This window comes from Maylandia zebra, linkage group LG1 (assembly GCF_041146795.1).
Source record: "Maylandia zebra isolate NMK-2024a linkage group LG1, Mzebra_GT3a, whole genome shotgun sequence".
Lineage (NCBI taxonomy): Eukaryota > Metazoa > Chordata > Actinopteri > Cichliformes > Cichlidae > Maylandia > Maylandia zebra.
The window spans coordinates 23,419,194-23,437,818 of record NC_135167.1 but is presented as its reverse complement, the minus strand read 5'-3'; the positions used below and the strand labels follow the sequence as shown (position 1 = coordinate 23,437,818).

Here is an 18,625-nt window from a genome sequence, read left to right as displayed (position 1 = left end):
GTTAATAACCACGGGATGACAGAAAAACACAGCTCATGCTAGTTTGTTTATAATTAAGGATTTAGTTATCTGAAACTATATTTTTGTTGGCCTGATATTTAACTCATTTCTTATTATTGTTTTGCCCCTTTAATCATCAAAATAGGAAAATTAATTGAGTTTTAAAGCAGCAGTACAGTGATAGGCAGAGACAAGATCATAGGTTTTGCGTTGCTATATCCAGACATGCTTTGAATGTGTGATTGTCATTTTATTTTATGTAAGTTTTTATTTTGTAGACTAATAAAGTAAGATCATTAAAAATCATTTAAAACATTGTTCAAGGGTTATTAAAGCTGCGTATTTAAAGTGTCAACCACCCTGCAGAAACTGGCTTTGTGCTGTGTACTTACGAGACGGGAACTGTTTAAACCACTATTGTTTCAAACCGGACGCTTAATGTTGTGGCACTGTCCTTCACTCCAAGAAATGCCGACTATTATTGTAGGTAAGGTGAAAGTGAAATAGTTAACAGAGAAAGGTGTAGACAGTGAAACTGGGTGTTATTTTACGAGATATCGTTGTGTTTGTAGCCGTCAAACGCGGAGGTGTACCGTTCATGTCATGGCTGATGTCCGGTCACCTGTCCTCGCTGAATAAAGTGAAAGTCAGAGACGGTCAGAGTCACCTGGACTGAGCACAGTGGCGTTAAGATGAAGAGGTTATTTCGGTCGGTGGTCATCCTCGTCATCGTCCGTCCTCCTGTAACTTCACGGTGTTGCTGTTTAAAGCTGTTTAAGTCGACAAGTGACTGAATGATGTTAATGCTATTAAAGAGTCACGATGTTGTTAATCATTGATTAAAATAATAATTTAAATAATAATTTACAATAATAGCGCAATATATGTTAAGTAACTACTATAACAGTGAAAGCTTAACTGACCGATTTTTAGAATTTTAGAAAAATCCCCAGCCTGGAGAAGTCATTTCTGTTGAAGTCAGGGGCATTTTCAAGCTTTTTCTTTCTATCAGTTGGAGCCATTTCAAATAGATGCATCTAGAGAATTCCTTGAGTAATTTTAAGTATTCGGGTAAATATCCGCTACTGTGACGGGAAATCTGTAGCAAAGGTCAATATAAAACACCCAGGCCTTGAAATTGGGAACACTGATTTCCACATATGAGGTGTACTCTGTACCATGAAACTATTCAAATCATAATTTCTTAAAGATCAAATCAAAATCAGTTCTTTATGCTAATATGTCATTATTGTTGATGAATTCTCAACCATAGTTTTATAGAAAAAAATATTTTTATTTTTAATTCCAGTTGTAGTTGTTATTTATTTGCATTCCTTAAAAGAAAAAAGTCGTTTTAGTGTGTGAATGTTCCATAATTTCTCTGACTTGGCTCATAGGAAAACATGAATTGGTTTTGTATTGCCTGTTTAATAATAATATATTTTTCGTCATGTTTTCTTGTTTTTATGACAAAAAAACAAGTTATTGTGATATTCCAAAAATATAAAACCACCTAAAAAAATCTAGAAAGGCTTTTGTCTTGTAGTCTAAAACTTGTGGTGGTGTTCAGCCCCCCTTCCCATAAATAATTTTTAGAAAGAGTCATATGTTTAGTTTAACATTAGTTTAATTCATATGTTCAGGCAGCATTCATGATCCCAGAGTGTATATTCTTGTAGTTTAAAGTATTTGGTCAGCTGACATGGATTGACCCATAAACCATTAACTATATAGAGTACAAAGGTTAATGTTCATTGTGTGTTTGTCTCAGACTGCTGTGTGAATGAGATTGATCCTTTATGAGTTATATTTTTTGCATTGCCACCACCCTTTCTTGGATGTTATAGTCCCTGCTGTTACTGCTCTACCATGTGGTGAAGCAACCTGTCAGAAAGCTCTGAGTGGTGTCCCAGTACAAGTCCCTGAGGATTAAAGGCCTCAGGTCAAAAGTCATTCAGAGCTTTTTTAAAAGAGTGGTTGTGTTACTAGCCTCAGGTATTTGAAATTGCCCAGCGTCTGCGGTTTCACAGCGTGTTTTTCAGGACTCTACTTATTTTGAAATAATACATTCAAAAATGTATCTCACAAAATGGGTCAAAACTTCTCAGTTAAAGCATTTTTTTATTTATTCACAACATTTTACACGTCAAACCAACACCATTTGAAACTGTCTGATAGTGTCTGAGGCTGTCACAGTTCTTGCACGCTGCAATATTAAATAGCATTGTCTATGCTTAGATACTAAGGTTGCAGACACACTATCTAACACAGCGTGCTTGTTTACTGTAAATACCAGGCTGATAAGAAATCTCAGTGCAGCCAGTGTAAAAATGCCACGTTAAAATGTCAGCCAACACAGTGAAAGAAGGCCCGTTTCTCTGACAACAACCGATCCAACTGCCTAATTAATGATCTGAAGAAAATGTCGATGTCTCACTAAAAATTTCATTATCATCATTCACGGGTTCAATTTCTTATACGCTGGTGACAGATGTGCTAAAGTCCTGTGTGTTTTTTGAGTGATGCCACGTGGTCTCACTCCCTTTCTTCCTCTATCCCAGATGTGTTCTGCTACCAAACTTTGGCACTGAGTGAAACGGTGCTCAGTAGTACTGATGTAATTCAGCCAGTGACTGTCTGTATCTCTGAGTGATTCCTGTAATTATTTTGGAAATAATATATGAAAAATTCAAACACTGGTGGAACCAGATCATCTTCTTTGTTCCTTAATTAAACAGTTATTTATTTTATCAAGCTGACCACATCAGTGCGCTTGTTTTGTATTCGTAACCATCAACCAGCAGATCTACAAAAACCCAAAACTAGTGGTTAATCAGATGGTTAATTGTCACAGAAAGAATCCCTGGTGATCAAAGTTAATTGGCTTTATGACTTTGTGTGTTGCTTCATCAAACTAAGCGCAAATGTTTTTCACTTCAACCCACAGATATTCACTATGAGCAGATGTAAGATACTGATGATGGAGCCGTAATGAGCTTCTAACTGTGGAGCGTATAAACAACTAAAAGTCAAACATGCTGCCAGGATGTATAACCGCTACTTGCCACTATTTGAAGTGGACTTTGCCTCACTGGAAACCTGCCTTTTCCTTAACTTATTGTCCATTGGAGCCAGGGCAATGGATTTTAAGACAGGCAGGTCTGAGAAAGGCTCATAGCTGGACTACAGCACCTTCATCAAGGCTAAACCAGAAGCCGGTGTTTGCCAGAGCTCCAGTGTATGGAGAAAAGCTTGCAGTCATAGACAGCAGTGGTAGCCACAGTTACAAGCAGCTGTACTGCCGCAGTTTAGGTCTTGCAAATAGAATCGGTACAGCTCTGAACTCAGACTTTGGAGGTCTGGAAGGAAAACGCGTCTCCTTCCTGTGTGCTAATGATGCCTCCTATACAGTAGCACAGTGGGCCACTTGGATGAGTGGTGGGACGGCGGTGCCACTCTACCGAAAACACCCACCGGCAGAACTGGAGTACATCATTTCTGATTCCCAGACTTCGCTGCTGCTGGCAGCGGACCCCTACACTGAAACCCTCGAACCTCTGGCACAGAAGCTCGGGCTGCCGTGTCTGAAGCTGCCCCCTACTTCTGACCTGGATGCTTTAAGTGAGGAAGACGCACAGGAGAAGGAGACAGCCATCACAGACTGGGCTGATCTACCAGCTATGATCATCTACACCAGTGGAACAACAGGGCGACCCAAAGGGGTTCTGCATACACACGGCAGCGTCCAAGCAATGGTAAATTATGTCTATTAATTACACTGGAGCCAAAGTAAATTAAGCTATTAGCTTTTCTTTTTTTTTATCATAGGGTTATGGGTCTCTTAAATTAGACCTTTTAACAGTGCATTCATGGTTTGCTGTAAGCTATGTGAATGTACAACTAAAATCAGTTTATGTCAGTTATTTATTAAATGTTTAGGTTTTATTTGTGTTCTTCTAATGTATAAGTCCTTAATAACAGTATTCAATAAAAAATAAGTCCTATCTTATTGTAAGATTTCATAATTGTTGCTTGGAAAGATTATTTTTATAAGGAATGAAGGTTTTTGCTGGATTTCTGTTTACATTTTTTCTTTTGTAAAGTCAGTTTTATTTATACAACTGAAAATTTTAAACAAAGAAAAGGTTAATTAAGCTTCATTTATTGGGAAAAAAATAAATTTGACGGAAGGCCTGACGAATAATTTTGTTTGGCATTAAACTACAGAAGTGCATCTGTTTAAATCATTTGATGTTTTTGGCCATCAATGTGACTTCATAGAAAATTAAAGTTCCTGTGAGGGGGGGGAGACGTGAAGGTAAATTTCTGTTTACGTTATTTTGTACAGGCAACCAGATTCAGTGTTCTACATGCATGTTGGTGATGCTCATGTACACAAATGTCAGAATTAATTTAATGATTCAAAGAGTCATAACACAAGCCAGCAGCCATGTACGACCAGGAGACGTCTTTTGTTTTTTGCCCTGATGACATTTAGTACTCTGACACTGTTCATGATGCTCATCTCTTTAAATACCATTATGCACAATATGTTGGACACAGCGCACCGTAGTGATCACATTCACTGCAGGCATTTTTTTTTTTCAAAAAAACCTGACGTTACCTCTCAAAAAATAAAAAAACAAAAAACCAGACAGACTCACTTAATTATTCACTCACTCAGTTTTCCAGACCGACCAGATTCAAGTGAAGTTCTGCCTCCTTTTAGAGTGATTTAATTTTCCACACTGCCAGGCATGTAGGTCAGTTTCACTTAAAATTGCACAGAAAAACTTCAGGAGATCTTTAATGGCATAAATTAGTGATTATTCAGGAAGCACAGTGGGGAAAAAACGAGGGTGATGCTAATCAGGGAATATGTCTCCTGGGGGTGTCTAAACAGTTCTTTAATTTAAGAAGAAAATCATAGATACAGTTTATAGATCTGCATGTGTTAGTTTTGTGATGTTCTCACTGAGATTTGTGTCAATATAACCAATAATAGATAAGCTGAATATGAAGTTAGATGGGTTTTTTTTACCTATATTTAAGTCCTGGTTTCACAAAGTTTAGACCTTGAAACATTTTAACAAAATTAATAAATAATAATACTTTTATTGGTGGCATAGTTTAAAAATTATGTGTGTGTATTGTTTACATGACCGTGGCCATTTCCATGTAATGCTAAGCAGGTCCTTAGTCTGATGGTTTCATTACTAGAGTGATTGTAGGAAATGTTTTTGCCTTTCAGCGTTGAAGCATCATATAAGAAAAAGATTTGTTCAAATGAAATTTTTTGAGCAAATCAAACTAAAAAGAGAATTATGGAAAGTGTAAAGTACTAATCATTTTTATAGTAAAGTTAATAGACTAAAAAACTAGATGCTTTTCCTTTTTTCAGAATTTAATATTAATAAAGCTCAACAGCGGTGTTATGTCTGTTTGTCCACTTATATTTGAGTCACTGAAAATGGGGGATTGCATTACATTTAAAGATGAAAATCTGCACTTCAGTCTCATTTGTGGTCATCTGTGGCGATGTGAATAGACAAAAATTATAAAATTGTGTCAGTGTCAAAGAACTTATGGACCTAACTGTATATGTTGGACTTGCACTGATGTTTAAGCTACCCTTAATTAAGAGCAGCAGAGCATCGATGATAAACTTTAGAATATGTTGTTCTTTTTTGTGTTTTGTTTGCCCAGCACAGAGGGAGAAATTACTGTTGATGAGGTGTTTACAGATTTCTACACCAGCAGCCACCTCAGTGGAGTGGAGTGGGGTTAGGTTATAATGATTTTTAGTATTATTGTGCTTTTTGGCTGTAACCAGTTTCACAGGGATCTCTTGACTTTGTCGGACCTCATACGTGCACAGGTGGAAATTAGCTGGGTGCCAAAAGTTCAGCAAGTAAACAACATCACAAAAAATACAGTAAATCAGACACGTAATTATATGTTATTTTTAATAAAATGCCTTTTTAAAAGTTATTTTTCCCAATTTTAATGCAGTAAACAAAACAAATACAATAAAAGGGATCAAGATCAAGGTTGTTAAAGCAGGGATCCTGATACTCCTGTTACTAACAGCAACATGTATGCTGAGGATAAAACCTTTCATTTGAACCTCGCTGTTGTTGGTCTCCTCTCATATAGCGCACTGTGACAATGGGGAAGAATTCAAATAAGTTACAAAAATCAATTTTGCCATCTGGAAGTGCACCAAACGACAGCTTAGGGGAGATCATTGTAACAAATGTCTGTAGCAGTGAAAGCTGACTGAGGTAATTTATTGTAAAGACAATATGACATCTTAACAACCCACTCCGGCCCACCCCTCAGGTCCAGTGTCTGGTTTCAGAATGGGCGTGGTCCAGAGATGATGTCATCCTGCACACCTTGCCTCTCCACCACGTTCATGGCGTCGTTAACAAGCTGCTGTGCCCACTCTGGGTGGGCGCCACCTGTGTCATGCTTCCCGAATTCCATCCTCAGAAGGTCAGAGATGCACTCTTCTTCTTCTTCTGTCTCTCGGCACAGTACACAGTGTCTTTTATTATCCCCCATGAACAAAAGTGGCTTTTTTAGGGTTCCATCTAACTTAATCATAAGGCAAAGACAGTTTTCAGATTGAGAGGTCTTCTGCAGACAACCCTGATGGATTAAAAAAGACCATTACCTCTTTCCACATGAATCCCTCTTTCTCAGTTGGTGCTTCCCTTTCCCTTTGCTCTTTTGTTCTTGCTCCTCTCTTCTCGCTTCATCTCCTCTCCGTCTGCATCTCCCTCTCTTTCCCCCTCTCACACTGTCAAAACTAAGTGTTTGGGGCTCAGTGATGAATTGCCCTGTGTGGCTTTGTATCTGACCAATGCCGACACACGGCAGGGACTTAAGCAGCAGATCAATCGATGAGCTGACATTGAAGGATGATAGTGCTTGTTTGGCCCTGAGAAGGGAGGGGAAGATGGGGTGCTAAGTGTGTGTATATAAGTGTAGCTGTATTGAAGTGTAAATGCACAATTTTTAATGTATGTGTGTGTGTGCCTTTCTGTTTTTTGCTCTCTTTGTTTGTACGTCAGGAAGTCTACCACTTCATGACACTTAAGGTGAATGAAAAAGAAACGACCTTAAAGAAAATGTGTATCTGTCAACATGGGTATTGCTAGACGAATATAGCTATCAGTATTCAACTGTTATCCCTGACCTTGTGTGCCAAACCACAAAACCCCTTCTCTCATCTTCAGAGAAAAAAAAAGAGCCTTTATACTCCTCCTCCTGAAGTTACAGTACATTGATGAAGTGATCGATCGTCTTCTATCCCCTAAGATCTCTGAAGGGTACCCTAGGCAGCAGAGGCCAGCATTGATTTCTTTTTCTTCTGATTTTGCCTGGAGATAGTGTCGGGAATTTTCAGTGCAGGAATTGTGATCAAGTAAATCACAGATAAGTCTTTTTCAAGTGTACTGTATTAGACTGACGGGAGCAGATAGCGTTCCTGGGTTTCAAACAGCGTTGCTCGGATTTTTTTTCTTTTTTTAATTTATTTGATTTCTTATTGACTGCTTCATCACAGCAACTACTCAAATGTAATATTACTGTCATTGTTTTTCCTCAAGAGGGATGGCTAAGGCATCAATTTTTAAATTCTAACAGGCAAGGGCATTTTTTTAAGTAGCCTGATTGATGGGAATGCTGCTTGGAAATACTCACAACTGCCTGTTCTGTAATTCAAAGTGAAATTGACATTTTAAAAATAATGTTTCATACACCAGTTGTCTAGTTCAGACAGATAAAGCATTTTGAAAGTGTTTGGCTGTAAGAATCCATATGCCACTCTGTATAGCTGGTTGCTCTCTGTTACAGTCAGCCTTCTCTAGGAAGAGTCAACTATTAGGATAAGTCTTATATAAGAACTGATACTACTTATCAACGTCAATAGCAGGAACTTTTATTATCTGCTAATTCAGACACACTGGCAACCTGAACACTGATGTTTTTCACCTCTGCTTCACATGAAGCATTTACGACACCGATAATGTGACACTGCTGTCAAGGACTGTGGTAATCTGCCTACAGCTGAAGCTATTATCCACGAGGAATATAAAAAAGCTGTCTGTTTGTAGGAACCTGCAAACACTAATTAAAAACTTAGCTAACTACATAGCTGATACTACTATGTTAATGACTTGACTATTAAAACAAGGTCTATTCCACTGTAAGGTCAGTGAAATGCTCGAACATTAAAACACGATGCAGTTGCTTCTCTAAGATCACTGCTGATGTCTTCCCACCTTGGCATTGTGTTAACACACACCTGAATGCTCCAGACCAGCAAGCTACCAAAATTTCTGCTTAATCAAGTGCATTTGATTAGCAGCATCTGGCTGCTACTTACGCTCTTAATTCCTGTGGTTTTGTAAGGCTGTGCTTAGTTTTTCACACACTGATTCTGCTGTTTGGTTTCGTTTTTTTTTTTTTTTTATTAAATGAAACAGTGGAAGATCACATATTGTTGCTCATCTGAGGTTTTATTTACCCAATTTTTAGATCCACTAAGGACCAGATTATTTTAAATGTTTTCCCAGTACGTAAAACTTTAAAACTGAAAGACATGTTCTTTACTGAGACAGACGAGCTGAGTGAACTTACCTGACAGTTTTTAGGAATCAGCACTGCTGGCACATTGACATTCAACAATCGGGCCTTCTCGGGAAGAACTGTTTTCGGGTCTTACGTTGAGTGCAGGGCACATGAAGTTGTTTAGGATGCAGGCCATAGCTCTCGGTTCTCACCGCATCCTGTCCCCTAGGTGGAGGCCAGCTCTTTGACGGACATAAATTGCCTTCCTCTCCCGCCTAGAGTGGGCTTGGTGGGAGCGCTTCACTGCACTTGATAGACACCACCCAGTATGGTCAGGGCACGCTCAGCTAATCATCCTTTTCTCTCTTCAAACTTTTATTCTGTATCTCTTCGCGTGAACCGCAGGTTACTTGCAATTTTTAGATCGGCCTGTAACGCTACTCTGGGAGACTGGATTGGGATTTGATTAAATTGTACTGTTGGCATATCTTAATCATCTTAGCTGTATTTGTCTGTGTGTTTGACTTGTGTTTTTATTAGAGCCAGAGGAAGTGATTGGAAGATAGTTTAGTAGATAATAGATTGGGTGAGTCTGTGATGTGAGGGTCACACAAAAGAGAAGTGGAAGGAAGAGTTTAGAAATTGCTGGCACATTAAGAAGGATGTGGTGTTACTTCAGGTGAGCGCAATGATGGGACAGAGTGCATTTTTCTGTGTGTGAGTATGTGTCTAGGTGTGTATGTGTCTGAGAGAGAGAGAGACTGCAGAGGCAGTGAAGCAGGAAATTACGAAATGGAGAGAGAAGGTAAGTGAATGTGAGATAGGGGGGTGAGAGACGGGGGGGGGGGGGATGAAGGGAGGATGTGGGGTCAGAGATGAAAGTAGAGTGAAAGCGGAGCACTTGGAAAATAGAGGCAGAATGAATGAAGAAGAAGTGAGATCGAGTAGCCTGAGAGGAGACAGCTTGGAGGGGGGCACTGGTGGTGGGCTGTGGTGCGGGGGGAGTGACTTAGAGAAGCCGTCGTTCACCTTCATTTAATTCATGCTGTCGTCCTATCCTTCTGCCGTCTACTGCAATGTGTGAGCGTGTGTGAGGAATGAGGTTGAGTGGGCGGGGCCGGGTGTGTAAAATGACTTTGTCCTTGAACAAGTGAGTTTATGTGATTTTCATACAGTATGTTTAGATGTGCATGTAGTTGGCGACGCATGTTTGCGTCCATTAGTGCCCGCCGCTGTTGAAGGCGGCACGTCTGACGCAGCTGAGGATGGGAGCGGCTCCTTTTGTGGCAGTCGAAAAGCACATTTGTCAAAAGTAGCTGCACACGAGGTCTTTTAATTGACCGGCAATACCGCTCCAGTCCGGGGCAGCCGGCTATTTTCTTCCTCCTGACCTTTTAGAAATCTGGGCATTTTTTGCTTGTCTTTTTCCTGCATTATGTTGACAGGTTTAATATGAGGCTGCTGTCTGGACTTTATTCTGCCATTTACATCAAATAAATGAAAAAATGTCACTTTTTTTCCCCTCTAAAACTAATGGAATGAATCTGGATTTAATAATTTAGTCTGCAATGCCCCACTGTTAGATATACTGCTTTTATTTTCCTTATCTCTCCTCCTCCTCCTTCCTTCTTCAGTTATGTGTTGTGCTTATCTCTCTCCCTCTCTCCCCCCACAGGTGTGGGAGATGCTGTTGAGCTCCAAGGCTCCCATGGTTAATGTGTTCATGGCCGTGCCAACTATTTACTCTAAGCTGATCCAGTACTATGATCAGCACTTCACACAGCCTCATGTGAAGGACTTTGTCAAAGCAGTCTGCAAAGAGAGAATAAGGTACTGGTTGTGGAATCTGTGCCACAAGATTTTACTCACAAGTAGCTGTATTTGTGAATACTTCCATGTATGTATGAGTACATATTGATTGGTGGCAAAATGGTTAAGAACAGAGCAACTATAATGTAGCACTGAATGGTTTAATGCAGGGTTTTTATGCAGTGTTTCCTAAATGTCCTTTTCACAGGGATGTATAGAGCTTAATTAAAGTTAATATTAATGCATTTTGTCATCAGTTGGGAGATTATCATCTTTTTTAATCACCCAATAGTTGGATGCTTTAGGCAATTTAAAGAGGAAATTTAATGTTGCTATGGAGTTCATTCATTTTGGGCTCTTCATCATTCCTGTTAGTATTTATTTATGTCCAGATGACTTTGATGGAGAGTATTTTTGGTGAAACTCCTTCAACTTGAAGCCTTGACTTTACCTGACAGAGCAGGATATGACAGCACAAACGTTTGAGTTTGGCTGTAAGCCAGTCTCTGGGCTCCAAACATCTGTATGTTAGTAGCTCAGCTAACTGACAGATGCGTTAGTGATTAGCAATTGGGCCCATTGACCATCACCCTATCCTGGCAGTGTTTTCGGTTCACATTCAAAGAAGACAAAAAAGCAAAATTGGAAAATAAAGTTCATTTGTGAGACAAATTGAAGTTTTTCAGTGCTTCAACTACCTCAGCAAGTTCTGTGTAACAATGACTGATGCAGCTGCGGCTGTTGACCGCGGAGGTGTCTAAACATGATCTATGCATCAAACCACAGTTAACAATTTCAGCTGCTTTTGGAGCAACAACATGTACCTGTCCAACTCACCTCTCTTGCCATCTTTGCTCCTTTTACCGAGCTGAAAACCACATGAAGGTGTGGTTGACGTGCGTGTCAGACTGCGCTCCTCCCCAGAAGTGTTGAAGTGTTCAAACCTGAAGCAAAGTCAGTCCCAAGAAGCATTAAGCCTGTTTTTAAAAGTTTATTTTGGCCCTGAGACACTTGTAGTTCTTTTCATTTGTAATTTGTTTGTCACCTTTCTGTGTGTATGCACTCGTGGCATGCATTATTATTACATTATTATGTTTTCTTGCTACTTGATAATCTTTTGACCTTTGTGGATGGTGTATTAATGTCACACCACATTTCCAGTACATGTTTTGCTTCTTAATAATTTTCACTGCCACAGTTTCTTTTACAAGTGTGTGTGGCATCTGTGTTTTTATTTTGCTTCCTTTGTGCTGCCAATCATCTCTCCCATGCTGCATTCTGTATATTTTTCATAAACAGTCTGCAGTTTCTAGAATACTGTAAGGCACAACCCTATGCTTACTGACTCTCACAAATCAGGTCCTTGGAGACGTGTAAGAAGATGCACAAAAATTGATGTTTCTAATTAGCAAACAATTAGATAATTTACATGTTTCACACAGGTTTTTCAGGCAAAATATAAACTGCAGATGTGTTTTTTGGCGTGTGTCCCTCATGCCTGTCCCTTTCTCTCCAGGCTGATGGTTTCAGGCTCGGCTGCTCTCCCGCTTCCCACTCTGCAGCGCTGGGAGGAGATTACCGGGCACACACTCCTCGAACGCTACGGCATGACTGAGATCGGCATGGCGCTGTCCAACCCTCTCAAGGGCCCACGCGTCCCAGGTTGAACTAAGTGGATGCACTTGTACTCTCACACCTTACACACATATGAGTAAAGAAAGAAATTTTTTTTTTACATGTGTATGTGTGTTACTTATCTTAAAAAGGGAAGTCATGGGATCATTAGTTAACTTTCCGGCAAAGTATTTCACAAACAAGTCAGCAACTCGTTGCACGTTGCTTAACTTTGCACCACTATCTTCTTATCTGCCACGTGTCACTGTTGCAGAGTCCTGTAAACAATGGTTGGAGCCACTCAGCTAGATAAACTTGCATTACACAATTTTAGCTTCATCCAAAAATCTGTATTCTCAATTATCTTCTAAAAACCTGTCTAGAATGTCAAAGTCAGTACCGGATACATGTATAGTTTGGGCGCCAGCTGCGTATGTTTTTTTTTTAAAACTCCTTTATCCCTTTGCATAACGATAAAGTTGTGAAACCTCAGGTGTCAAAATACTAACTTGATAATAAAATGCATGTCTTGGTGCTCTTCCAAGCAGAATATGGTCAGGTTACAAACCAGCTGCTGAAGCAATGGCAGGAAATGAGGCCATACAGATAACCTCTTAAAGATCGGTTTGGCATCTGATTATCAGCATCTTTCTTGAAAACCCTTAATGACAAACCAATGGCAGCGTTTTCTGCTCTCTTTTTAAATCAGGCCAACCCTCGATCAGTTTGTCATTTGGTGCATTTATCTTTTGGTACCAAATACTGAGATACTGCACAGCACAACTAGCCAAGCATACTGCCATCAGTGTGTCTGTCAGTCACAGTTTCATTGATGATGAATATTTGATTGCTTGGCAGTCAACCAAGGTTGCCTTTGTGACTGTGGATGTTGTTCTCTTCTAAAACGAATGTCTCAGATTTGTAGGAAAGAGGGTAATTATCTTTTTTTCCCTGTGTGTAGTAATTAAGCTCTACATTGAGTTGACATTGCTGTTTACAATTTGGTAACGTATGATTATCAATCAACAAACTTGCAATCACTGATTTCTGCCACTCTATGTTAAAAGTATACACATATATATTAGAAATCTTTATCCTGGAAACATAGAAAGGCAGTGTGGTTTAACAGAACGACATAAAATAATAATAATTTAAAAAGCAAACCTTGCTTAATTGAGCCAGTGTTCCCGGTTTATACTACACTTTGAAAATGCTCTCAAAAATTTTGTTCTACTTCACATATAATCCAAAAACCTCTGATGTTGCTCGACCCTCCCTCATCAGTTTGAGTGAGTACTTCAACTTCACGCGTTGTGCTTTAATCAAAGGTAGTTGTCTCTGGCGTGATGTCAGGTAAAACCCCATGATCCCAACTACACCTCCCTCACACACGCAAAAACAAAAGCAAGGTCTGGAAATGAGGTCAGAGTAGTGGCGGTTGCCATCTTCTCCTGTCATCCCCTCTTCCTCTGTCTCTCTCTCTCTCTCTTTCCCTCTCTTTCTCTTCCACCGTCTTCTTCCTTTCCTGTTCCCCAGACAACACTTCCTCTTACAGGTAGAGCTAATTAGCTTGCAAGTGGTAATCCTCTGCCTGCCTGTTTTGTCAGGGTATTGTTTTGTTTGTTGCTCACTGAATGTTTGGCATGAACCGAGCAGGCTGCGTTCGACTCCTCTCAGGTGATTATTAAGAATGGCTTCAAGAGGCCTGCGTTTTTATTGATGTTTCCTCTCAGCATTTGTGTAAGTGTATGTGTATGTCTGCCTGTGTGTGTGTGTGTGTGTGTGTGTGTGTGTGTGTGTGTGTGTGTGTGTGTGTGTGTGTGTGTGTGTGTGACGGTGTGAGCACATGTAGGCACGAGGCTGCGCCTGTTTGAGTTGGCGTGTTCCTATCTTGCCTTTTAAGTAGGTTAAAATGGATCAATAGCAACCACAGGAAACCCTCTCAGAAGAGCAGTGGAGTGGTATCTCTCTTTCACTCTCACCTTCTTCTCTTTCTCACCCCCCCGCCCCACAGCAGCTAAACACATGACATTTCAGCTCTTAATACAACTTATTGGCAGCAGTTTCATTAGTAATTCTCTCCTGTATTTAGGCCATGTAACTATCCTGATTTTGCTGTGGTGCTTACACTTTTGGAGCTCTTCATATTAACAAAGCTGAGTGTCTTTCTAGGTCATATTGCCTGTCCTGAGATGTAAACATATGAGATCATCCTCATTTTTTCCCCCCATCTTATTATTATCTCACGCTGCTGCCCCTTTCATCTCTTTGATTCTTTTTTGTCCCACTTTTCAGGCTTTTTTTCCCTGTATTTTCACAGAGAAAGTGTAGATACGGCAGTCTTATAAAAGCAGTTGTTCATAGCTTTTTCCCCACCTTAAAAAGCCAAAACAAAAGCTCTCACACCCCAGCCTTTTTTATCAATCAAAAGGATCCATTTTCAGTTTTAGTGAATTAAGGGTAATCGTGCTAGCATCTGAAAACTGTTATTTTAATACACTATTCCCGATGACCATAAATCGGATAAGTAGTTAGAAAATGAATGAAGTGATGATAAATAGGATGTAGTAGGATTCTCATTCTACCTGTGTAAGAAGTACAGAGTTACTTCACTTGCATTTTCAAGGACAAAAAGGATCTTGAGATAAGGAATTAATTTTTACAGGATTTTTCTCCTGATGCCCAACATTTAGATGCTATTATTAGATACCGCTGCAGTAATGTGATTACATTTAATAGGTTCAAATGGTGTACTTTTTCAGTGTTATAATTGCCCTTGGTGGGAGACGGATTGCAAAGTGTGGGTTGGTGTGACTTTTTCCAAGCCAAAGTTCATACAGTTTGAATTGATAGTAAGTAAGTAAGTAAAATTTATTTATATAGCACATTTCACAGATAAAAATCACAAAGTGCTTTACAATAAGATCAGACATACAAGTTAAAATTAATTAAAAGCCCGTTTGTATAAAAATTGATAGAATCCTTCAAAACCTGACGGTCTTTTTATTGGGCAAATGTTAGTCTGCAAAATGATATAAAATATTCAGTTTATTTCATTTATTTATGTAACACTAAATCACAACAACAGTTGCCTCAAGGAACTTCCTTTTGTAAGGCGAAGACCCGACAATAATCCAGAGAAACCACAAAAATCACACAACACCCAAGTACTTGGCCACAGTGGGAAGGAAAAACTCCCTTTTAGCAGGAAGAAACCTCCAGCTAAACCAGGCTATAAAATAAAATATAGGTGCAAATATTAATGCACACAGAAGACCAATGAGAATTTTTTTTGTGCTTTAATTATTTAACTCGCCAGGTGTCACTTGCACACAGTTTGTGGAGACAGCAGGTGATGTCAGGAAATGTGGAAATCCTTTTTTTAGTAACAGTTTTCTCTAAAACGTTACTGCACCTCACAGTTATGAACACTGGATTTTTTAACACAGACTTCTTACTGTATTTTAATACTTGTCAGCTCAGTTATAACATTTCATGCTGCTGTGCTTTATTAATAAAACATGTCAAGTGCTCAGCAGTAAATTAGACTGAAGGACTGAATCCTGCTGTACCCTTGAGTCCTTGTTTCTTCTTTGTTTGTTTTTTTGGAGGCTTCAGAAACAGGTTGAAAGTGCAAACAAACACCTAAAAACAGTTCTATTACTTGACGTTTACTTGAAGTTTGTGCAAACGGCTGCATCAGGCATTGCCCAGAAATCCCCATTACTGTCCGTGTAAGCTGGTTTGTGGTGACTGAGACGAATGGCTTTCAGTTTAGTGTTTTACAAGCTCAGCAAGCCAGTGGCCAGTTTTGGCCTGCAGATGGAGGCTAATGCTGTCTTGGAGAAGATGACTCTTGTGTTAAAAATCTCTCACTGAATGCTTTTGATGGCTTTTTCACTGATTATTGCCAGAATATGTGTTCCACTTCTGTAAAGGCCAAAAATCATCCCATTCTGCTTCGACAAAGTGTATTCTCTTCTCTCTGTGTTCATGGGCTTTCTTTGTGTTTGACAGGAGCTGTTGGGTTGCCGCTGCCTGGTGTGGAAGTTCGGATTGTTATGAATAACACAATTAATACAACCATTGTGGAAGGCACTCACAAAGAGACTCAGGTAATCCATAAGTTCAATATATATAGGTGTCATCAGGTAAAATCATGTGAAAACAAAGGTTTAGCATCAGACTCAATGCAATCCTGTTCCTGTTGCTAATGAAATGCACTTGAATAACTGATGACCAACAAGTGTGAGACCCCAAGGTCAGACTGTATGACGGATAAAGAAAAAGTACATCTCAGACTTTGCAGGCCTGACTTAGCATGTTAAATGTTAAAGTTCATGTCAGTAATATTAGGAAAAGACTGAACAAGTGTCGTTTGCTTGGAAGGATTGCCAGGAGAAAGCCACTTTTCTTTAAAAAGAACATGGCGGCACAGCTTATGTTATATCCAAGAAAATCATAAGACTTCTGGGAAAATGTCCTTTGGATAAACAAAATCAGTGCAGATTTTTAATGATAGTATATAAAACGAACACAGTATATCAGGACTAACATCTCATACCAGCTGTTAAGCACGGTGATGTATTTATCCTGATTTCTTCCTTTCTTTCCATGTATATGCATCAGGTACGACCTGGTCTGGAGGGGAAAGAGGGGGAGCTTCTGGTTCGAGGGCCATCTGTTTTTAAAGAGTACTTTAACAAACCTCAGGAGACCAGAGAGTCTTTCACTGAGGATGGCTGGTTCAAGACAGGTACCAAACCCTCATCTTCCTCAGCAGTATGCATGCATAGCGAGTGCATTTCACTACCATTTATGGTTTGTACTGTCAGAGGGATTCACAGGAGATGAAAGATGTCATAAGATTTTTTCATCAGTGTTGCACACTGTACTTTCGGGGCACGATGACATGATTTTAAACACTTAAAAACCAGGAGTCCAATGCTGGAAGCACACACATAGTCACACATTCAGACAGTGTGTGTGTGCGCGCGCACATTTTGGGGAACTATGAGGGAGTGATAAATGGACTATGTGTGTTTTTGGTGCTGCAGGGCATTTTTCCTCCTAAGTGGTTGTGACTGCTCCAGGTCCTGAAGAACCAACTATTGCTCTGTGTGTGTGTGTGTGTGTGTGTGTGTGTGTGTGTGTGTGTGTGTGTGTGTGTGTGTGTGTGTGTGTGTGTGTGTGTGTGTGTGTGTGTGTGTGGTAGCATAGAGGGAAGCTGTCATCAGAGGATGTTCCTCTCTCTAGCCCAGCACTTCTCCCCTTGTGCCCCCCCCCAAACAGACCCATACTTTACCAGCGGGAGAGGCAGGCATTCGGTTAGTTTTGAGGGGGGGGCTGAGGAGTGCAGGAAGAAGGGCAGAAGCAATCAGAGCTTTGAATTGTCATGTAGACCACAGGAAATAAGAGGAGGAAGCAAAAGATTTGGGAAGGAGCTTGAAGTATTGAGCTTGGAGATGTGTTGGAGGGGGTTAGAAAGAGTCAGCTGCAAAGCTGACTCTGGGGACCAAGAAGGTAGCGATCGGGAGCTGCCGATGGTGGTGGAGGCGGGAGTGGGGAACAGCAAGGAAGGAGTGAGTGATGGAGAACGAAGCAGGGCAAGGCAGAGTGTGTTTAATTGGCTTTGCAGGCTGGAAGGACAGAGATCCAGAGCACAGCACGTTGCTGTCACACTCCATTACAGCCACTGGCCACATAATGAGAGCCTGTGCAATCAGCTCCCCACAGACCAGTCCCTCAAGCCACACACACACTGTGGACTACTCTGTTGGAAGCTATCAAACACCTTACCTGCCCTGCCTGTGTTCGCTGATGCCAGTTTCAACACACATGCAGCTTTTTTTCCTTCAAATTTCAAATTCAGATTTTCTTCAATTCTCCGGTGAATCGATGATTCAAACAGGAGCAACTGTGTCGGAAATTCACATTGTTTTGCTTTCTTTGTGTTTTAACTCAGCTCGAGAATAAACTCAAGTACATTTTAAAAAAAAAAATCCAGATTTTACCAATCAGTGTGTTCACAGGTCTTAGGCAGTAGAGCAGGGCAATATGACCAAAATATTTATCATGATATGCATTTGAAAATTTGCAATAACGATATAACTGACGATATAATTGAGACTAGACAAAATACTTTAAAACTCCACAACTTTATTAATGCAAAAAAATAAAAATCAACCTATTTTCACTTAAACGAGCAGCTGTTTTTTATCTGCATTAAAGTTATATAAAAATTTAACAGCACAAATGCAAATTCCTTGCTGACAGTTTAACCAAAAGGCATTTCCAGTGGAAACTGGCTGACATATCCTCAGTATAACCATGTATAACATCCACAAAACTTAAAAAGAGGTTATACACACACACAATACAGTAATATTATGTTGAAGCACAGTACGTATCACTCCGCCAGGCTCCTGCCTACAGTAGTCGTAATGCTCCGACAATCCATCAAGCGGTTTGGCTTCGTAGCTTAGCAAAGTCGTACTAAAAAATTTGACAGATTTTCGAGCGCCGCGTACCACATAAAATCGTTTCGAGGTCAGTAAACACAACCAGAATTCATACATAAGGCACACGGGATTATAAGGGGCACTGTCGGTTTCAGAAAAAT

General features: G+C 39.9%; 1 protein-coding gene across 4 annotated transcripts in view; it reads left to right on the top strand.

Moving 5' to 3' along the window:
• Nucleotides 1-396: 396 nt before the first annotated feature.
• The window catches only part of acsf3 (acyl-CoA synthetase family member 3), a 36,233-nt gene continuing 18,004 nt past the window's right edge, over nucleotides 397-18,625 (top strand). The window contains exons 1-7 of one of the 4 annotated variants that reach the window (XM_004543283.3): nucleotides 397-487; nucleotides 2,948-3,755; nucleotides 6,343-6,498; nucleotides 10,256-10,410; nucleotides 11,906-12,051; nucleotides 16,021-16,118; nucleotides 16,633-16,759. In XM_004543283.3, the coding sequence (XP_004543340.1) occupies nucleotides 3,036-3,755; nucleotides 6,343-6,498; nucleotides 10,256-10,410; nucleotides 11,906-12,051; nucleotides 16,021-16,118; nucleotides 16,633-16,759 (1,402 nt within the window). In that variant the 5' untranslated portion in view covers nucleotides 397-487; nucleotides 2,948-3,035. Of the gene's footprint in view, nucleotides 488-511; nucleotides 710-2,947; nucleotides 3,756-6,342; nucleotides 6,499-10,255; nucleotides 10,411-11,905; nucleotides 12,052-16,020; nucleotides 16,119-16,632; nucleotides 16,760-18,625 lie in introns of those variants that run through there. The other 3 variants (XM_004543284.3, XM_076883502.1, XM_076883505.1) reach the window with 3 other exon arrangements.